At 37.2% G+C, this 19,193-nt stretch overlaps 1 protein-coding gene across 1 annotated transcript in view; it reads right to left on the minus strand.

Annotated features, from left to right (window-relative positions):
- Nucleotides 1–19,193, minus strand: part of Sema3c (semaphorin 3C) — a 166,509-nt gene that overhangs the window by 83,764 nt on the left and 63,552 nt on the right. Inside the window, exons 3-4 of the mRNA XM_060374046.1 lie at nt 3,688–3,848; nt 2,585–2,647 (exon numbers count right to left, since the gene is read on the minus strand). Coding sequence (XP_060230029.1) covers nt 2,585–2,647; nt 3,688–3,848 — 224 coding nt within the window. The remainder of the gene's footprint in view (nt 1–2,584; nt 2,648–3,687; nt 3,849–19,193) is intronic.

The following is a 19,193-nucleotide window of genomic DNA, read 5'->3' on the forward strand; positions in this document are numbered from 1 at the left end:
AGATATAACTCTTACATGTCAGACATCTACTCACACGACATGAGATGTATTTGCTAGACTGTCTATTCTTCTACACAGATACAGTAGAGAGTTGAAAGAATTTCATAGATTATTATTTCCAAGAACCCATTTTTGTCTGGAAAAGCAAAACCTTCTAGCTTAGTCATCAAAATGTATACAATAGATCTCTTCATGGATGACTTCCCAACTATATAGCTATTGGTCATACAGAAGAATTAACAACATTCATGTTTGATATTACAACACAATAAAGTCATGACAAAATGTAAGGACATATTGAAGATTTTACCAAATAAGTTTTAATTATCACAAAGCAAATAACAACAGGTTTCTATTTCACCAAAGTTAGAAATGGGTCAAGTGACTTGACTAAGACACTTTAGAAAAATCAAGATAACTTTTTTGGAAACTGAATATACAAAAGCATCTGCAGTCTGCGTATTCTCCCTGTACCAACTGTGATGAATTAGAAATTCAAACCTTCTTGAACAAGGCACCAGGAACCTCAGTACCATTGCTAGGGGATGTTGCTATGATAAAAGGCAAGACATGACCAGACACGCATCAGTAGGAAAATGTTTTCATTAGGGAATAGAGGAAATTGTTCAGTTCATGCCCAATTATTGAAAGAATAGCCTCAGGAAATCATCATTTTTCCACAGCACTGCACTGTACTCTGTAATTTCCCTGGCTGGCCATCAAAATCTTTTCTGGATTTTCATTTTCTACATTTCCAATAGACTGTAACTATGAATTGCCATGTTTCTTCTCCCTCTCTTAAGTTCTGTTAACTGGGTGAGATATAAAATTGAAAATATACCACTTAGGTCTGAGCCACTCCTGATAATGGTTTGCAAGAACACTTGTGGAATAACTCTCAGAGATCTTTCAACCTAGACCAGTGGTTCTCAACCTTCCGAATGCTGTGACCTTTTAATACAGTTCCTCATGTTGTGGTGACCCACACCCATAAAATTATTTTTGTTGCTACTTCGCTACTGTAATTTTTCTACTGTTGTAAATTTTAATGTAAATATCTGTATCTTTCAAAGGTCTTAGGTGACCCCTATGAAGTTTGACCTCCCATGGGGTCATTACCCACAGGTTGAGAATCACTGTCCTATAGTCTTCTATTGCTATGACTTTCTCCAGTCTTTTCAGAAGTTTATATCTATGACTGTCTTGAGAGACAGGTCAGACTTAAGTTTTTTTATGCCATTATGGATTAGTCTCCTGCATGACTGGCCTATCTCAATGCCTCTTTAGAGCAACTACTTTCATGGCTCCAAACAGACATTGATGCTTATAACACCTCTTGTCTCTACTGCAATGTGCTCAGTAAAACTTTTCTGGACACAAAGTTGACGCTGCTACTTCTATATGATCTCAAACACAAATGCGTATGTATAAATATACTAGATTTTCTACACAACAAATATTTCTATTGCATTCCTTAATTTGCATTCATTTTCTTGCTCACTTAAAAGAGGTCAACTTTTTTCAACTACATATAATGAAAAAGTGCAAAACTAAGTCTGTGTTTACACAAATTATGTTTTTAGTAACTAAAATTTTGCTAGATATGCAGGTAGTGTTTCATGTTCTTCATCAAATGAATGACTGAGAATACAGACAAATGAACAGAGGAAGAAGCTTTTACCAAATTATTTGTGAGAATGCATATTCTTGATACTAGTTCCATTATGATATTTTTCATGATTTGAAGCAAAAAGGTAATATATATGTATATAGATATTATATATATATGCATTGTTGTGTTCATCAAAGATCAGCTCTATGCATTTCTTTAGTGTCAATGGTTGTAAGTCCTTCACAGAAATCAATGCAGTTTCCTTGCTTGACTCTTTCCATTGAAGTCCATTTAAGGGAATCCAATTTGCCCAAGTGTTGCACTGCACATTTGTCAATATGTATAACTGCTTTGATTGTGTTTTGTGGTTGTTCTAATTAACAAATGTACAATTCATCATTGTTGACTTATTTATCTAGACTATGCAGGCTCATGACTAATTTCTCGCCAGGAATCTTAGGAGTAGTCCCCGTGACATCTGGGAGTGACTCCAGACACTCACACCATCGTCATTCCAGCAGCCTGCTAAGAACTCTGCAGGTGGGAGCCACTTGGTACAAGATTTATTGGTGAAATCCACCATGACAAGTGTTTGGCTTAAATAATGAAAGCAAGGCAGGGGAGTTTAACCAACCAGGAATTCCAAAGTTACAGATGGTACGAAAATTTCCCATCACGTTTACATCTTCAACATTTGTCCTGCCAAGGATCTCCAAACCCACTAATCTCAGCTGCTGCTGCTCTCAAGCTCCATACACCTGAAGGCTAAGTAGTTGGTGTGTGTGTGTGTGTGTGTGTGTGTGTGTGTCTGTGCGTGTGTCCATGTGTGTGTGTCTGTGTTGTAATATGACTGTGGGTGTAGGTAGGTACATTTGTGTGTATGTGAAGTGTGTAAGTTGGGGTGATGTTTATATGTACAGTATGTAGGTGTGTGTGTGTGTGTGTGTGTACATGCAGAATGCAGGTACTTACTGTAGGATCTTTGCCAGCCATTTTGCACTCTTCAACTTTGATTGTTGATGCTGGCCAGAAAACCTATTCAGAAAGAAAAATAAAGTTTGCATAATCTCATCCAGGTACATAGTAACCCAATAGGCTTCATTTGCTCCTGACTATCTGATTTCTTTGAGGTGTTACTATCTCTGTTCTCAAAATCATTCTTTTACCTTCTGAATTCAAGTTATTTGACTATTATGTTATTATACTATTTGCTTATTGCTTATCGATTCAGTTTTTTTTTCCTCTGGCAAAACCTGTTCAGTAATACATAAAAGTTTGTAATTGTATGTTAAAATTAAGTCATTTTAAATATAAATGTGGAAAGCACATTGCACATTCGGACTTATGCTTTTATCAACTGCTTATATCCTTGAGAATTACATTTATGTTGTTATTTTAGTGGGTCTCCAAGTACCTCAACAACGTAACACATGAAATGAAACCACAGAGGCTCCAGAAGCACAGTGCTGGCATTCAAAATCACTGCTGTCTTGAGTCATGTCTGCCAGAGATAAATACTTTTTGAGTCATCAGCCTTTAATATAATAATTGCAAAGTGTCCCGCCTATAATAAACTTATATAGAGTTGACACAATTTTCCTCCTGGTGCTTAATTTTGCTTTCTTACTCTTAAAAAATAATGAAAAGTGCAAGTTATGCTTATTCAAATATCCATGCAGCTGATAGCTGTATTGGTCATACTCTGTGGATTACACATAGATGGCATGGTACTTATTTTTTTATTCTAACCAGGCTTCTCATGGTAAACTTCACCTCAACTCCCTCCTTTCTCTTTTGAATACATGATTTCTTGTATGAGAAGTGTTTTTTTTTTAAATTCACTTGCATAGTTTACATTGATTTTTAAAACTTTTGAAACCAAATGGGAGGAATTGAACTAAACATATTTTACGGTTATGAAGTAAAAGGTAATTTGGTGTGTGTGTGTGTGTGTGTGTGTCCACGTGTCTAGTATTTTCTATTTATCTAATGCAATACACATTACGTTCAATGTATTTGAAGTTTTAAAAACACCTATAATGGCATGACTTTCCTCATGACAATGATAAACTTACACTCAACGGTTCTTGACTGATATTGTTGATATTCAAGGACAAGATATGGTCTTTGCTCCCAACATATATCCGGTCTTGATCCTCATCCATTAGTAATATCCTGTAGTCTAACTGGTGATGGGACAGGCTGAAGTATTCAGAGGTCTTGGTGTCTCGAAGCTCTGAAATAGGGAACAAGAAAGGTTAAACGGGGTGGGCATATTCTGTAATTCTATAATTCTACTGAAAGTTCTTAGAGAAATTTTACCAAAAAGCAAAAATAAATAACCTTTCTTTTATCATAGTAATTTTTCCACATTGCTACTTATAGCTATAAGATATGTATATATATATATATATATAAGATATGTATAATATATATATATTATATCTTTAAGATAACCAGCAGCTGTGAAACTAGACTTGAGGCTTATGGAGTAAAAGGAAATTCATACCTGTTACTATAAACTTTGTCACCTGCTTGTGGCTGGAGAACCCACAGATTGTAGAGGAAAATCTACTAATGCCATTTCCCTAAATTAACATAATTTCTATGTACATTGTAAATATTTAGTATGGTTCTCACTCCTTTTCGAATAAACTTTTTGCAACAGATAGAGACTACTACAGAGATCTACAAATGATCAAAATGCTGAGAATATGCCCATAAATATGTTGAAAGGAAAGCACGAATTCAGATATTTGAATCCTCAGATTTGTAACCTGCCAACGATCAGTGACTCTTGTTCATTAAGCTCCTTTTACATTGAATATCTGCCTGTGAACTGAACTTTGAAATCGAAGAAAGCACCAGGGCAATAAGAAACATCAACATTCACCATACATGCAGCTTGGACTGTGGACAAAAGGTTTTCTGCAAAACTCAAGACTTCTGTTCAGACTTTCCTAAATTTATTTGCTCTTGTGATGATGATGATCTTAAACAGTGACAAGCTTTGAAAGTGAATGCTTTCTAAAGATTTTGATTTAGTAATATATTCATTCTACATTTGTAGGCATAGAACATAAATCGCTCTAGAATAGTTGTTAAAGGCTACTGTTTGGCTTACAGCAAGATAAAAATGATACAGATTCTTATAGGAAGTCAAGAATCCCACCTATGAGAATTCAGACACACCTCATGGGCACACAAAGCAGACAGTTTTCATCAGTTTGTTCAGTTTACCGTTTCAGAATGCCTGCCATAATACATTTCAAGCAGTTTTAGCCAATCAATATAGAATGATAACAAAATGGCATTTTTGGCTGTGTCTAACAATAAACAAACTAACTTTCCTGTGCCTCCATTCCTTTTTCAGTGAGTAACAGTTTAGTTTTTATGATGTGTGTCTGTGTGTAGAAGATAATTTATTTCATCTTATGCTTCATGTGACAATCCATCATTGACAGAATCCAAAGCAGAAACATTAGCCAAGAGCTGAGGCAGGGATCATGACGGAGTGATGATCACTCACTGACTCTGCATGCCTTGCTCATGGATTACTCAGGCACCTTTTTTTTAAATTTTTGTGTTTTAATTAAATATAATTATATAACTCCCTCTTATCTTTTCTCCACCTGCTCTATGTCCCCTTCCAACCTCTCCTATGCATATCCAACTAATAGCCTGTTTTTATTATGATTATTGTTTTATATAAATATATACACACATATACATGAACACATACACCTATTGCAATAATTTCTCATTAATTTTTCAATAGAAACAAAATGAATTAATATCTTGAGATATTTAAAATGAGTGAAAATGTTAAAATTTCACTTATAATATTAGTCATAGTAATATTAACTTTGGATTAATAATTACAGGAAAAAGCATGAGCTAGCACAATTGCCAGGCTACTTCACAACGGAAACATTTATGCTTTTTAAGGAAGCTTGACTAGGCTTTCTTATTAACTGTACTATCTTTTGTAGTTACAGTCCTAAACTGTCGCTTTCTCACCTGCCTTGTACAGTTTATGTAAATCACAGTGTAGATGGCTTCCCAAATACATTCCATTTTCTCATTCCTTTCCTCCCATCTTTCCTCTCTCCTTAGATATTTTTTTCACCACTTTGTTCCCCTGTATGCATTAAAATAAAATCAAACATGTGCTCTCAGCTGCAAAAGAAAAGACTAAGCTTGCAGTTCTCCTGTACCTGTTTCATCAGAAAACAAAGCCATACAGGAGACTCAGGGCCACAGTGAGCAGTAACCACATCACTGTAAAGACCTTTCTGGTCTGAGGGTTTTATCTATCTTCTTTGACCATAAAGTATCTTTAAAGTTAACTATCTGTAGCCCATTGACAAGGGACAGCTGTTACCCAGGAAGATCGACTCTGCAACTGCCACTTTTGTGAAAGAAGCCTAGGGTTGTTGTTAAAATGCTACTTAAATTACTATGAGCAGTAACAACTGAGCTTTGGAGCAGTGAGGGAGAAAGGAGGGAGAGTTCAAAGCAGTGAGAATTTCATTCATAAAAGGAACAGCTGAAGAATCTGCATTTTCCTTCGATGTAGATCCAACTTGAGTGGCCATAGTTCAGGGCTTTGCCACTCTTAACAGGAAATGACTGACCCAATGCTTTGACTACAGTGAAGGGACCTGCTCTCTTTTGTAAGAATTGCCTCCAAAACTCTGCTATCTCTTCAGATCCTCTAAGAACTTGCTCTAACCATGGCAAAGAATGAGGTTGCCTTGCATTTCTTTTAAATGCCAATAATGGCAACATCATTTTGTTTATCAGGGGCACAGCACTGTTCCTCAGGCTGTGCCGAAACGATTGAGAATGAACTTGGCTGAGGACACAGTATGTAGGGTTAGAAAAGTTAAAAAGCCCAGTGGCTTCACAAAGGGCAGCACAAGTCTCCAAGTTCCTGGGAAAATCTCCTGAGAAAGAACATTTAAAAAAAATACATATTTCTGCCCTGATAGCTCCATTATAGTAGATGTCCATGATGGAAAATTACCATAATGCCATTTACGCCAAGCTTCTTTCAGGGAAAATTTCCAGAATAATGCGTTTACCTAACATTGGCATGCTCAGATGAACATTTCTGTGTAATAGAAACCATTGTGAGTCTTGAGATTTTAACTCAAGTGGGAGAACAACAGGGTCCCCTAGCAAGAAAAGCTCCTCAGTTTGCAGCATTTAACATACCATTCCAGCAAGGAGAATATGTATTAGTGTATATCACATCATGTCTGTCAGTAATAAAATATTCCTAACCACGAGAAAACTAATTTTGACCAGGAATATTAATAATTTAGTTTTGAGGGGCTTTGCAACTGAAATGTTAAGAATACTCTTCATTAAAAATTTCATTCATATATGCTGACATGTGATCTTGGTAGAATGAATGGAGATAAACGTTATGAATGATAAACTTTAGTCATGCTTCCTACTAAGGGAAACCAAGAATACTACACTATCGTTGGTCTTTCATAAAAGCCCTGATTGGTAAAGAATTACTGCAGTGAAAATCAGTTCCCAGGACTGTCTCGATGAGATGCAGATATAATGGTTACTTGTTAATTACCTTTAAAGCTCAGGCTATGCTATCAGTTTATTTATTCAGCACTTATTCATGACCTGTTTAACACTGTAGGCTAGAGATGTCACTCAAACCTATGATCCAGGTAAGACGATAAGCTCATGTGAAAGTTTAAAACCTCACCTTTGCTCTATTATTTTATGGAGTTAGCCTGCAGGAAGAGGCTTGGCAGAAACCTCTACTGAGCTGTAGGCAGAAAGCACGGGGCAAATTTCAAAGCTTTTGGTGCTTTTTACTTCAGAGAAAATGATTCTAACAGGATAATGTCCTCTCCTGGATGTCTTATCTTAGACAGATGTTTAAATGGAGAAGGCTTTATGATCTATCCTCTCTCCTTGAGACTCAGTGTTTTGAAACTGGGTTACCAAGTGAATTTTACCTGTCCTTTTAGAAAAACATAGATAAAGAATAGATAAAGAGCTGAAAGGGCAGCTCAGTAAAATTATAGTTCTTAATTCCTAATGTAAACAGAAAGCAGCAAGCAGGTTGTTAAAACCACATTTGCTCAAAATTAACAGCCGTAAATAGCAGCCATCTGTGGGCTCATCAGTAGAGCAAGGAAGGGAGCTTTAAACACTCACCTAGCTCACTTTCTGTTCAAAGCTTCCTTCCGTATTTGGCCCTAGGACCTCTCCTGAGCCATCAAAATTCAGGGAATTTCACTGGTCATCCTAGGCAAGGTCACAGGAGTGGATATTTGCAAGACAAGTATAGTTCTTAATCTGTGAGCAGAACCAGACACTTTCCCAAATATAAAGACACCCCTACCCCACCCCACCCCGTCCACCCTTGGAGTTCTGGCATATTCTTATCAGAATTAAAGAAGCAATAGAAATGCCTGGTGTCTCGAATTTTCTTTGGAAAAGAAACTTTGGGAAAGTCAGAGACCACACTGCAGGCAACTAGCACCCAAGTCAGTCATATCTTAGGGATGTGATACACTCCTCCTTACCCTATGCCAGGGCCCGGAGGCTAGCTGCAGACAGTATGATCAGGCATGGTTCTTGCAGAAGATAAAAGGGTCTTTCTTCTGTTTATTGATGGATGAATAAGATTACAGCAGAGGAACTAAAGTAGCACATGTATGAAAAAAAAAAAAAAAAAAAAAAAAAGGACCAAGGGAAACAGCTCTATTCAGTGACCCTGGCCAGGGAAAGGCAACTGTGACGCAAAATGGATTTCCCAGGCATTGCATAAGGGAAAAGATTAGCAAACATACAGGAGCCTTTATGAAGAAGGAGTCTCACTCTAGTTTGCCACAGACAGAGCCAGTCTGTGCCTGTTTTTCCAGTGTAATTGCCAATAATGCCCCTTTGATTCTCAAAACACCCGTGGTCTCAAAGGCAAGTTATGAGCTCAGTGTACTTTAAAGGTCCCACTTCATAACTGTCTCAAATGGCATTCTATTACATTTGGAACCAAGTCCAAGACTTTAACCTGGCCTTCAAGGCCTAGTATGCGCTAGCTAGATTACCTCAGTAAAAATCTCACTTCTCACTACTAGTGTAATTTAATTTCTTTGTGTTCCTGCATGTCTGGCCTTTTTTTTTTTTTTAATGTTCAAACTTGCCTTGCTTTTTTTTTTTTTTTTGTGCCTCAAGCTGTGAGATATTCTTCTTGATCACAAGATTTTTCCTGCCATTTTCTGACTATAAGCATAACTCAAATAAATATTTAAAGATAGGGTAGGTCTTTAGTTGGGCCAGGTATTGCTTGGCCTCAATCTCTGCTTTGCCTGCTCTGTTTTTATCCCTATACATCTTGTAGGCAGGTAAATTTTGGGTCAAAGTTTTGGTGGGTGGATGTGTTCTCCTTCTTCTGCTAGGGACTTGTCTGGGAGAGGGTGTCCACTTCAGTCTGCTACTGCGAGTATCTGCTTGAGTGCCCCTCATATAGACCTAGGAGCCTACCGTGATTTAGGTCTCCAGCTTGTCACAGAGATACCCACACCTTCAGTTTCTCTTTTCTCTACAGGCCTTCTGTCCTCTCGCCCTTGCTCTCTCCAGGTCTGATCTCCACCCTTTTAAGTCTCTGTGCCCACAATCCTACCTGTTCCCTCTCTCCAGCCACTACCTCTGTCTATTCTATCTCAAGTGAGATCCTCCCTTGGATTCTCCATGTTACTTATCTTCTTTGGTCTATATTTCATGGTATGCTTATCCTGTAGTATATGGGAACTGCACTGGAAACAGACTCACTTGCCGGCTTTTGATCACTTCCTCCTGGCAGGACTGCCTTGCCAGGCCACAGGGGAAGAGGACATAATCAGTCCTGATGCAACTTGCTGATCTGGGGTGAATTGGAGGGGAGGAGAAAGGGGAGGGAGGGAGGACAGTGCTGGGAGGGAAGGAGGGATGAGGCTACAACATAATGTAAAGTGAATTTAAAAAAAACTAATTTGAAGGTAGGTTCAATGAGGCTGAGTTGTCAAAACTGACTTGAGTTTTCTGATCAGGACTGGCCTTGAGTTACTGTTATTCTCTTATATTCCTTTGGGCTTTTGTTTCTTGCAGAACTTTTGCAAAGGATTAGAACCCCATGATTTCTAAAATATACTTTGTCTTTTGAATTTAAGATTCCACATACAAGACAAAAGGTTTTATTCATTTTTTTTTCTTTGCTAATCAGTTTAAGGTATTTTAATGTCTGTAATCTAAAACTTGGGTCATGAATTCATAAAATGAGAAAATACCATCAAGTTTTAGAAAATTAATATTTTTATTAAAGACGTTATTGTGAAGAGAAAAAAAATGTATCTGCAGAACAGAGTGTGGAAAGTGACAACCCAACAGTAAGCTGCTGGGGCTGAATTTCTAAGTCATATATTGTCCACGCAAGGCTTTCACTGACTTACTCTCTTTCTCTCTCTCTCTGTCTCCTTTCCTCTCTCTCTCAAACTCTCTCTCTCTTACACACACACACATATTTATATATACATATATGTGTATTCAACGCAGCATCTAGAAAATTCAATACAGAATTATATTATTTAGATTGTTTATGATCTAAATAGTGGGATGGTTGGTGTTGTCAACTTGCCACAGTCTAAAACCGTGTAGGAGCCAAGCCTCTTGGATGCCTTTGAGGAATTACAGAATAGGTGAATCTCTGGCATGTCTATGAGGGGTTATATGGATTAGGCTAACTGAGGCCAGCTGACTTGCACTAAATGTGGCATTCCTTAGCTAGGGCTGTGTTCCCCCACTGAATCAAAGGGAGAAAGCAAGTTCAGAAGAAACATCCATCATTGTGTTTCCCAGCTGTGGGTGAACTGTGAATAGTAGCCTCCTGTGCCCGCTGCCATGCCTTTGTGACGATGGCATATTTCTATTTCAAATTCAAGTGGAACTATTTCTTCGCCTCTTAATTTGCTTTTTTGTCATAACTGTAATACAAGGAACTAAGGCATTTAATAACCAGAATGAACTCTATGTTCCCTGTAGCAATAAAATACCCACGAAAACAATTTAATCTGTATTGATTGTATCACCCATTACAAATATTTATTTATATCACTATGTAATATCTAAAAGTCTAATACACTTTTTATTCTCCTATGAATCTCATAGGACTGAGAAATATTTCTAAAACTTTTTCTTAGAAATATGGCTCTAGCATTAAAACTGTATTTTCTTCAAGATAAATGAGGCTCTATCAAATAACAATACTTTTTCTTTTTCTATCAAATTCATATTGTATTTCTGTTGTGTGTTTCAATTCAGTAAGGGATCTTAACTTCTGATTTTTTTTTTCTTTAGCTCACTTAGGAGGTTTGAAAGATGCGACATACAAATTTTAGGGTTCTCATTGGTCCATGGTCACTTGAAGTAAAGAGATTCAGTTCCCACATGCCTTCAGAGGCTCTTAATGGGCAGAGCCTAACTTCTGGAAAAGAGAATCAAATCTGAGCCTATTCCTTCTGAGTCATCAACACTCATGTTTCTCTCTCAGAGGGCTCCTGTTTCAGCATACCCATTTGAGACATGAACGCAGAAACCAACCAGTAAAAGAGAAGCACGTTTTCCTGAAAGCTGCTTCCTAGTGCTCTGGACACCTTTGGAGAAGATACAGAGGAGCAAAGTGTTGAGCAATAGTGGTCCCAAGGTCACCGGCAAAGTTGAAGAAGCTTGGTAACAAAGACAAAGAAGGTTGTGTTCTTGTATCTAGAAATCACTTTAACGATGAATACTCTATTAAATATAACATGCTCTTACTATATCTTAGAGGTTTGTAGAATATTTATTCCTGCTGTTACTTTTAAAAGGAATTAACTAAAAATTACATATAAGGTCATGAAGGAAATAGTGTAAATTGTGAATATTACAAGTCCTTGAATGGTGGGACAAACTTAATGACAAGGGTGTGTGTGTGTATGTGTGTGTGTGTGTGTGCTCACGCGTGCACCCTTTGGGAAGGGATGATAACTGGATCTCAGTTTTCTGCTGAACAAATTTTTAGAAAGGATACATGACTCTTTTCCCTTCTATTTCCCACTGTGACAACATTAGCAATAGAGCAACATTTATTATTTGTCTATTACACATTTCCTCATATTGGTTTGTTTTACATTATTTAAAGTAGGCTTCCTTGGACACATGGTAACTTTTGAGTGAGAACTTACAGGGAGCATACTTCATTAGCTATAAAAGCCAGAGGTCTCAGATGCTGGGTAAGGTCTACCCAGTTTACTTTTATGAAAGTACTTCTTGCCATGGGCCTCTATGCGCGAAGCCTGCATGTATTTATAATGCATTTGGCAATGCACAACAAATTATTATCTGAAGCATATACATTTCACTGTTCAACAGATGATATTTGAGTCAATGGATTAGTGCAAAAAATAAAAACAAGAAGGAAGGAAGGAAGGAAAGAAAAAAGAAAGAAAGAAAGAAAGAAAGAAAGAAAGAAAGAAAGAAAGAAAGAAAGAAAGAAAGAAAGAAAGTTTTAGTATCCTTAAAGAAGGCAGTCTGGGAGAGATACATACACACTGTAATCAAGATAACTCAGAAATACTAGAGGACAAAGATTGAGACTTCCAAATTAGACAGAAGGAAGCACTTGTCTTTTCTTCATTCAACAATTATTAGCTGAGACATTCTCAACACTACGTCTCACAGTATTAAATGAACAAAATGGAGTAAAAGACAAATAAGTTTAAAGGCAAGGATAGGTGCCTTTTATTGGGACTCAGGAAGTATCTGGCAAACAGTGACCGGAAGACAAGTACAGGTCAATAAAGTCAAAGGCATTTTCTAGAGAGCACACACAGCGTGCACAGAAAGAGTCGAAGGACAGTCAGACGTGTTTGGGATGGACAAAGACAATTTGGATTGGTAGGCAGAAGCATGAATCCATCAATATGCAAAAGAAAATCTACACGTTTCTTGATTGTCACAAACAGCCTCTGAAGATGCAAACTCTTAAACATCAAACTCAGGCTGCTGGACTGTTCCAAAGTCACTTGAGGTATAAAAAACAAACAAACAAAAAATCTTAAACAAGCAAATAAAAAACATGAAAAGGTGCAGGAGAAACATGTATGAGGTTTTAAAAAGGCAGTTTCAGCTAATAAAGAAGTTGGATGAGATTATTTTTTATGAAATATTAAGAGCATAGAGAATGAGAATGTCCAAATTATTTAATGTCTGCAAAGAAAAAATATATATATATAGAAAAAACTGGTAAATTTTGACCTATTAATAATTTTCTTAATAATTTTATCATTTGGAAATGAGAGGTCTTTCAATGTTCTGTGGGTTCATGTAACTGTAATTACTCTCTGATTAAGGTTCAAGATGTGTGAGCTTTCTGTACAAACCTCTGCGGTACACATAAAATTTCAAGAAGGTTCTGCTAGTATGGCACCTAACAAATGATTCAACTACATAAAGAAGGAAATGCAAATTCCTAACTGGAAAGAAGCTGCACACTGCCAAAAGTTCTCTATCTTTAATTCCTTCAGAACGATGGAAGACCACCCAGTTTTTATGAAGTTAAATTACTGAGGACTTAAGAACCCAGCTCTCCCGACCACTGCAAATTCTTGAACCACCATTTCACTTGATGCCTTTTTAGGGTCCATTTTTAGCTCGAGTGCAGGAAAAATATAATAAACTGCATATTTCACTATCTCAAATTTAAAGGCCCAGACATTATGAACAAAGAGATATGGAGATATTGGCCCTGAAGTGACAGATATTTTTATCTAAATATTACTCAGTTCAATGTGACTCAGTGTTTAGCCAAGTTATTGCACTTGGCTTCAAAACAAAACACAAGTTTGGAGAGTGGCAGAGAAAAAGTTCATCTTGCTTTAAACACACTGCTCAGTCTTCAGTACACAGCCCTGTTCTGTTTTCTGTGCTGTCTTCTGTTTGTCTCTCCTGACGCAGTCTAAAACATAAAATCAGTGACTATTTCACTCCTCAGTCCTGAGGAGTGTGCTTCAGTGTCTTTTGATTATTTTCAAGAGAACAACAAAGGAACCACCCATGTTTCCTGTAGATATAAAGCATGTGTGTGTGTATGTGTGTGTGTATGTATGTGTGTGTGCGTGTGCATGTGCATGTGTGTGTTTGTGTGTGTGTGTAATCACAGCTCTTTACAGCATATGCAAGAACTTTCCTCCATGCTACACTGGGAATCCATTTGATTTTTGCATTTTATGGCATGGTATCTGAGATCCTCACAGGAGAACATCAGTGTCACACGTCTTTGTTTTTGTTCTGGAAATATAATATTTATCATTTTTTTTTCTTGTGCTTCAAGGAGAAATGCAGAAAGTGAAAGTCAAAGTTTATTTTACAAAATGTTGTCGCCTTTGTGATGTAAACATTAGTCATGACTGTCTCTTTAATTTTTAACATACAAATGGGAAAAAAGCACACTCAAAGGTGGTGGAAATAAAGCATATGCAAAAGAGGATATGGCCCGTGTCACAAATTTTAGGTTTAATCTGAACATTAATGAATCAGGGTCATACATTTAATGTGTGGAGATGTTGTAATCCATTTACTGATAGCCATTTTAATCCATGAATCTTAAAAGGCAAAATGTATTTTATTAAACAAAATCACAGGTTTAAATAGCTGAGATCAAGGAAGGGAAGCACTTTTTACTGAATCACCTAAGTGATTTAATGGAACTAAGTTGAGCAAGGCACCTTGGCTGTACAGCCAGAGGAACAGGCAAAAAGGTTGCCAGACTGATATTGCCTCTGGTTTCTTTTATTCTTCTTCTTATTATTATTATTATTATTATTTATAATTCACTTATTTTGTATCCAAGCTGTAGCCCCCTCCCTCATCTCCTCCTGCTCCCACCCTCCTTCTCCCCCCACATCATGTCCCTCTCCTAGTCCACTGACAAGGGAGGTCCTCCTTCCTTACTATCTGACCCTAGCCTATCAGTACTCATCAGGACTGTCTGGATCCTCTTTCTCCGTTGCCTAGTGAGTCCACCTCACCAAAGGGAGTTTATCAAAGAGTAAGCAAAGGCTAGTTTCACAGTCAAATGCATAAGAGGACTCTGGCTTATTTTCACAAGAGACAAACACATTGTATTTCCCAAACGTGAAATACACTGCAAGCTTTGATATTTCAGAAATATCAATGTGAAAATTAGAAAGAGTGCATTTAAGAAACGTCACGGAAAATTAAGTTTTAGGTAATCAAAGCTTAAAATCAATGTACTCAAAAGCATACAGATAAATGCATTTTGTTTCCAGTCTAATACATTTTCCTGGAACAAAGTCTGGCTTTTAAAGACAGATCTATCCTCAGATCTTGGCCCTGTGTTTGGCTAGCTATGTGGCTCCAGGCAAGTTGTTTAAACTATGGGTGTTTAAGCATTCTGACCCGAAAGAAGGATCTAATGCCTGTCTTCTGGGACTACAGAACTAACTGGGTGAGTAAGTAAGCATGAAGGACCACATCCTTGTAGCTGTGAGTTATAGCTGGGGCTCTTCACATCAAGACGGGAGTTTCAGTTTTACAAAATATATTTCTGCATTGTTTGGGCATTAAGGTATCAATGTAAAGTTGTTTTAATATTACTCTTACTAAGTAAAAACTGGTATAATAATGTCTTGTTTCTATTAAAGGTGCAGTCTATCAATACAGATAATGGAAACACCTCAACATTTTAACGAAAATAGTTCTTCATTCCAGTATAAAAGTAAATGAGAAAATAAAAACAATTTCCTTTGATTTTATCTACTATGCACTGTTTTGATCCGCCACTGACACAACCAAATTTGTACCAGCAATCTGTCCCTACAAAATACCTATATTTTCTAATAACATTTGAGAAGCATTGCCTTGTCTAATCACTCCAATAATCTTATTAACTTGGTCTTAGAAAGTGCAGGTATCTTGGGAAACCAAGTTCTCTTGTTTTTTTTCTGGAAGGTAGGACCATGCTCAGACAAGGTGTTTGGTTTCCTTTACTGTCCCTGGGGGTAACGTTGATTTTCAGATTTCAGTGCAAATGAGATATGCAAATTCCATATGAAGATACAATAAAATTTCTTAGGGATTAAAAATAGCTCTTTGTAAAGGCCTGAATGATCAAGGCTGCATCACACTGTTGTGAGACTCTAATCTTGCATATATACCACAGGCAAACCAAGGAGACCAACACCAGAAGACCTGCTAACACTCCCATGCCCGCCCATTCCTTCAGATGATTCATGGCTGCAGCAATCCATGATAATAATCCTGTGGCTAGTCCTGCGTCAAACGAACATCGGTACAAAGTCCCAATTTATTTCTAATATCAGAGATCAGACCTCTACTCTTGCCTGATGCATCTAAAACAAAAAGGGGGAACTGTAGAGAGCTGCGGAATGCTATGCCTTAAAGATGGAGCTGGTTTCCGCCTTCCACCTTCCCGATGGTGAGTGCTCTCTGTCACGAACAATTCCACATTTGGCTAAGGCTGAGGATCTGGCTTGCTTCCATGTATGTGGACCTATCTGCATTGCCCACGTGGCATGCCTGGGTTGGCTACCCAGAGGCTATTTAAGCTGTGGGATGGCTTTCCCCAGGGTCCGAGGATTGTTCAAGGTTTCTGAATAAACTGCATTGAAAAAAAAACAAACAAACAAACAAACAAAATAGCTCTTTGTACAAAAAGTTACATATACGATCTTTTCATAGCTGTTTGTTGGCCTTCTCATCTTAGCTTGAGTACCAAGCTCCCAAAGTCTGCCTTGTTTATTTTTTCGGATTCAGAAATCAGGGATATCTACTTGAGGAGACCTTCCCAACCTCTCATGAAAAGGAACCATTCTGATATTATTCTCTATCACGGTAGTATTTCACTATCTTCAGTTATTCTTGGACTTAACTAAAATTCTTTTTACATATGGATTTGAAGTAGAATTGGTGTCCGTGTGTGATTAGCAGAGTGTTCATTGGAAGTATGCCTTTGTGAGCTGTGGTAACGGTGCTGCATATTTGAAACCAAAATCCATTAAAATTTGTGAAGATCTGTGAGAATTTACAGATGACAATTTCCCTCATTCCCTAGGGAGGCTGGCAAGAGTCTGAACAACGCACGAGATGGAAACGGGACAGTTCCAGAAGCCCTGTCAACAGTGCAAACTCCTGCACTGACAAGCTCTTTCCTCCCTCTGGGTTGTTCATAAAAACTCTACACAGAGATGTCGTTGAGGAGGGAGTTCATGATATGACCGAGTATTTGAGCTTCAAAACTTTTCCTACATATTTTCTAGGGTTTTTTTTTTCCCCTAAGATCCTCAGCTCTCTTGACAAAAGCCCATCTGGCAAATTTTCCTGTATATTACCACCAACATTAATGGACAACAATGTTTTCTCAGTACTGCTTCACGTGATATGTCATTTGTCTTTATTACAGTCTTATAAAGAATAGAATAGTCTGCAATGTGGGCCCCATGGTCAAGGTGCACTCACTTGCATAACTAGCACTTACATTGGTCTCAGGAGCCTGAGTTGCTAATTTTTAAAGTAAGTATACTGATATTATCCTTCTCCCATGCTTGCCCCCCTGGCTAAAGTAAGTCAGCAGATAAAAGCACAGTACTTGCACTTGTAGCCCATTCTTTAGCCCAGTGTAACTACCGTCATTATCCTCATATGCAAACAAGTGTATTAATCATCCTCAGAGAGGTCAAACATTCTCAAAATCACCTAATAACAAAACATGCCAAAGGAGAGAAAATGCAAAGGATGTCTTTGTAGCATAGAACATACTGCTTGGACATATTAGTAGGGAAATGCAAATACATTCTGACTCTTCTCATTGCATCAGTCTCCAGAAGAACTCCTATGCCTTGCATGTCACAAATCATATCCGTATTTGGCAAAATAGATTCACTTATCCGTACCTGTAGGTACAGTTTAAAATGTTACTGCACTTAGTTTTTAAAATCTCAAATACTTTAAGAGAGTGAATGATTATACCTGTTCAATGAAAATTGCTTAAAGTGACCTTGGTAAAGTCTTTAATTTTCTGTTCTATCTGGGAGATGGGGAAGGAAAAGAGAACAGAGAGAGCTATTTATCACAGGCCTCTGTGTTGTCTGGCATTTTTCATTTAAATTTCCAGGCAGGAAATTTAAGGTCAAAACAGTATAGACTACTCTCAGATGGTTTGTGATGAAGGGTAGATATTTTGCCTGTCTTTGTTTCAATTCTATAGCACACAGGAAAGGTAAAAATTTAGGTCATTGGGAAGTTTAAAATTCAGCCATCCAAATACAAGCCAAAGTTTCTCAACTTTGGGCTTCTTATTTCTGCCAAACGTCTATGTGTTTTCTGAAGATTTGCTCCCTTTACCTATACTTGCTCTGTATGGACTGGTGACAACCGTGACCCTGTCAGTAATAGAGAAGCACTATTCTTGGCATAAAAAGTTTTCAAGTTTGTCTTTCTCATTCCAAAAATTCTAATAGCAACTTCAGTTTTCAAAAATTTAGGACATACCACAATTCAGTACTATGATTTGTCAAGAAGGAAAGAGAGAGAGAGAGAGAGAGAGAGAGAGAGAGAGAGAGAGAAAGAAAGAAAGAAAGAAAGAAAGAAAGAAAGAAAGAAAGAAAGAAAGAAAGAAAGAAAGAAAGAAAGGGAAAAGGAAAAAACAACACTTTCATACTGAGACATCTACACGAAGGCTTATAGAGCCAACAGGAGAGACACCGAGCTGGCCTCAACTAAAAGACCACATGCATGCATAATGCTTGAAGTTGATCATATCTTGAGATGCCACATCCTACCCTGGAAGATACTGGGCACACACTATATGAGGCACATGTAGCACAAGTGTTAACACCTGTCTAAATATTATAGGCAGATTTTTACCTTTGGTTCTGTTCCCTAAGCCTCAGTTTTAGTTATATTTAAATGAAGAGGTTTGACATAAATAACAAAATACAAGATAATGTAAATACCAAAGTTTTACTGTTGTGTTTCCTATTATTTAAGAATCTCTAAAACTTGATTTAAAACCTAGTACAGTATAAACTTTCAGTTCCTCTTTATAATGTCTTTTATTCTCTTTAATAACAAAAGACATAATTCTCTTTGTTTTAGTTGTATAAATAGTAGTTACATGATTTTTAAGTGACGGCTATAATAAATTATAGAATGATGAATCAAAAACTCTATTTTAAGCCCCTTCCCTTCTACAGTTTAAATATGCTCTTTTTAGTACTTTTATAATTGAAATACTAACTCTAAGTTTGAACTTGACAGAATTGTCCTGTAGCAATTTAGAAAGCCAAATATTTTAAAAGTTCATTATTCAATGATAACATTGCCTTCTTGACTCCATAGACCCTGAATAAAACCAAGTTCCATCATGTCATTAGGCAGGCACCCTGATCACTCGGCCAAATACTCATTCCTTTAGCATGTCTGTGGAAAAATTCAGTTCCTCCTTTAAATTAGACTAACATAAATTCTCAGCCCCCTCTGTTTTTAAAGT

Source organism: Meriones unguiculatus, chromosome 21, assembly GCF_030254825.1.
Source record: "Meriones unguiculatus strain TT.TT164.6M chromosome 21, Bangor_MerUng_6.1, whole genome shotgun sequence".
NCBI classification, from domain to species: Eukaryota; Metazoa; Chordata; class Mammalia; order Rodentia; family Muridae; genus Meriones; species Meriones unguiculatus.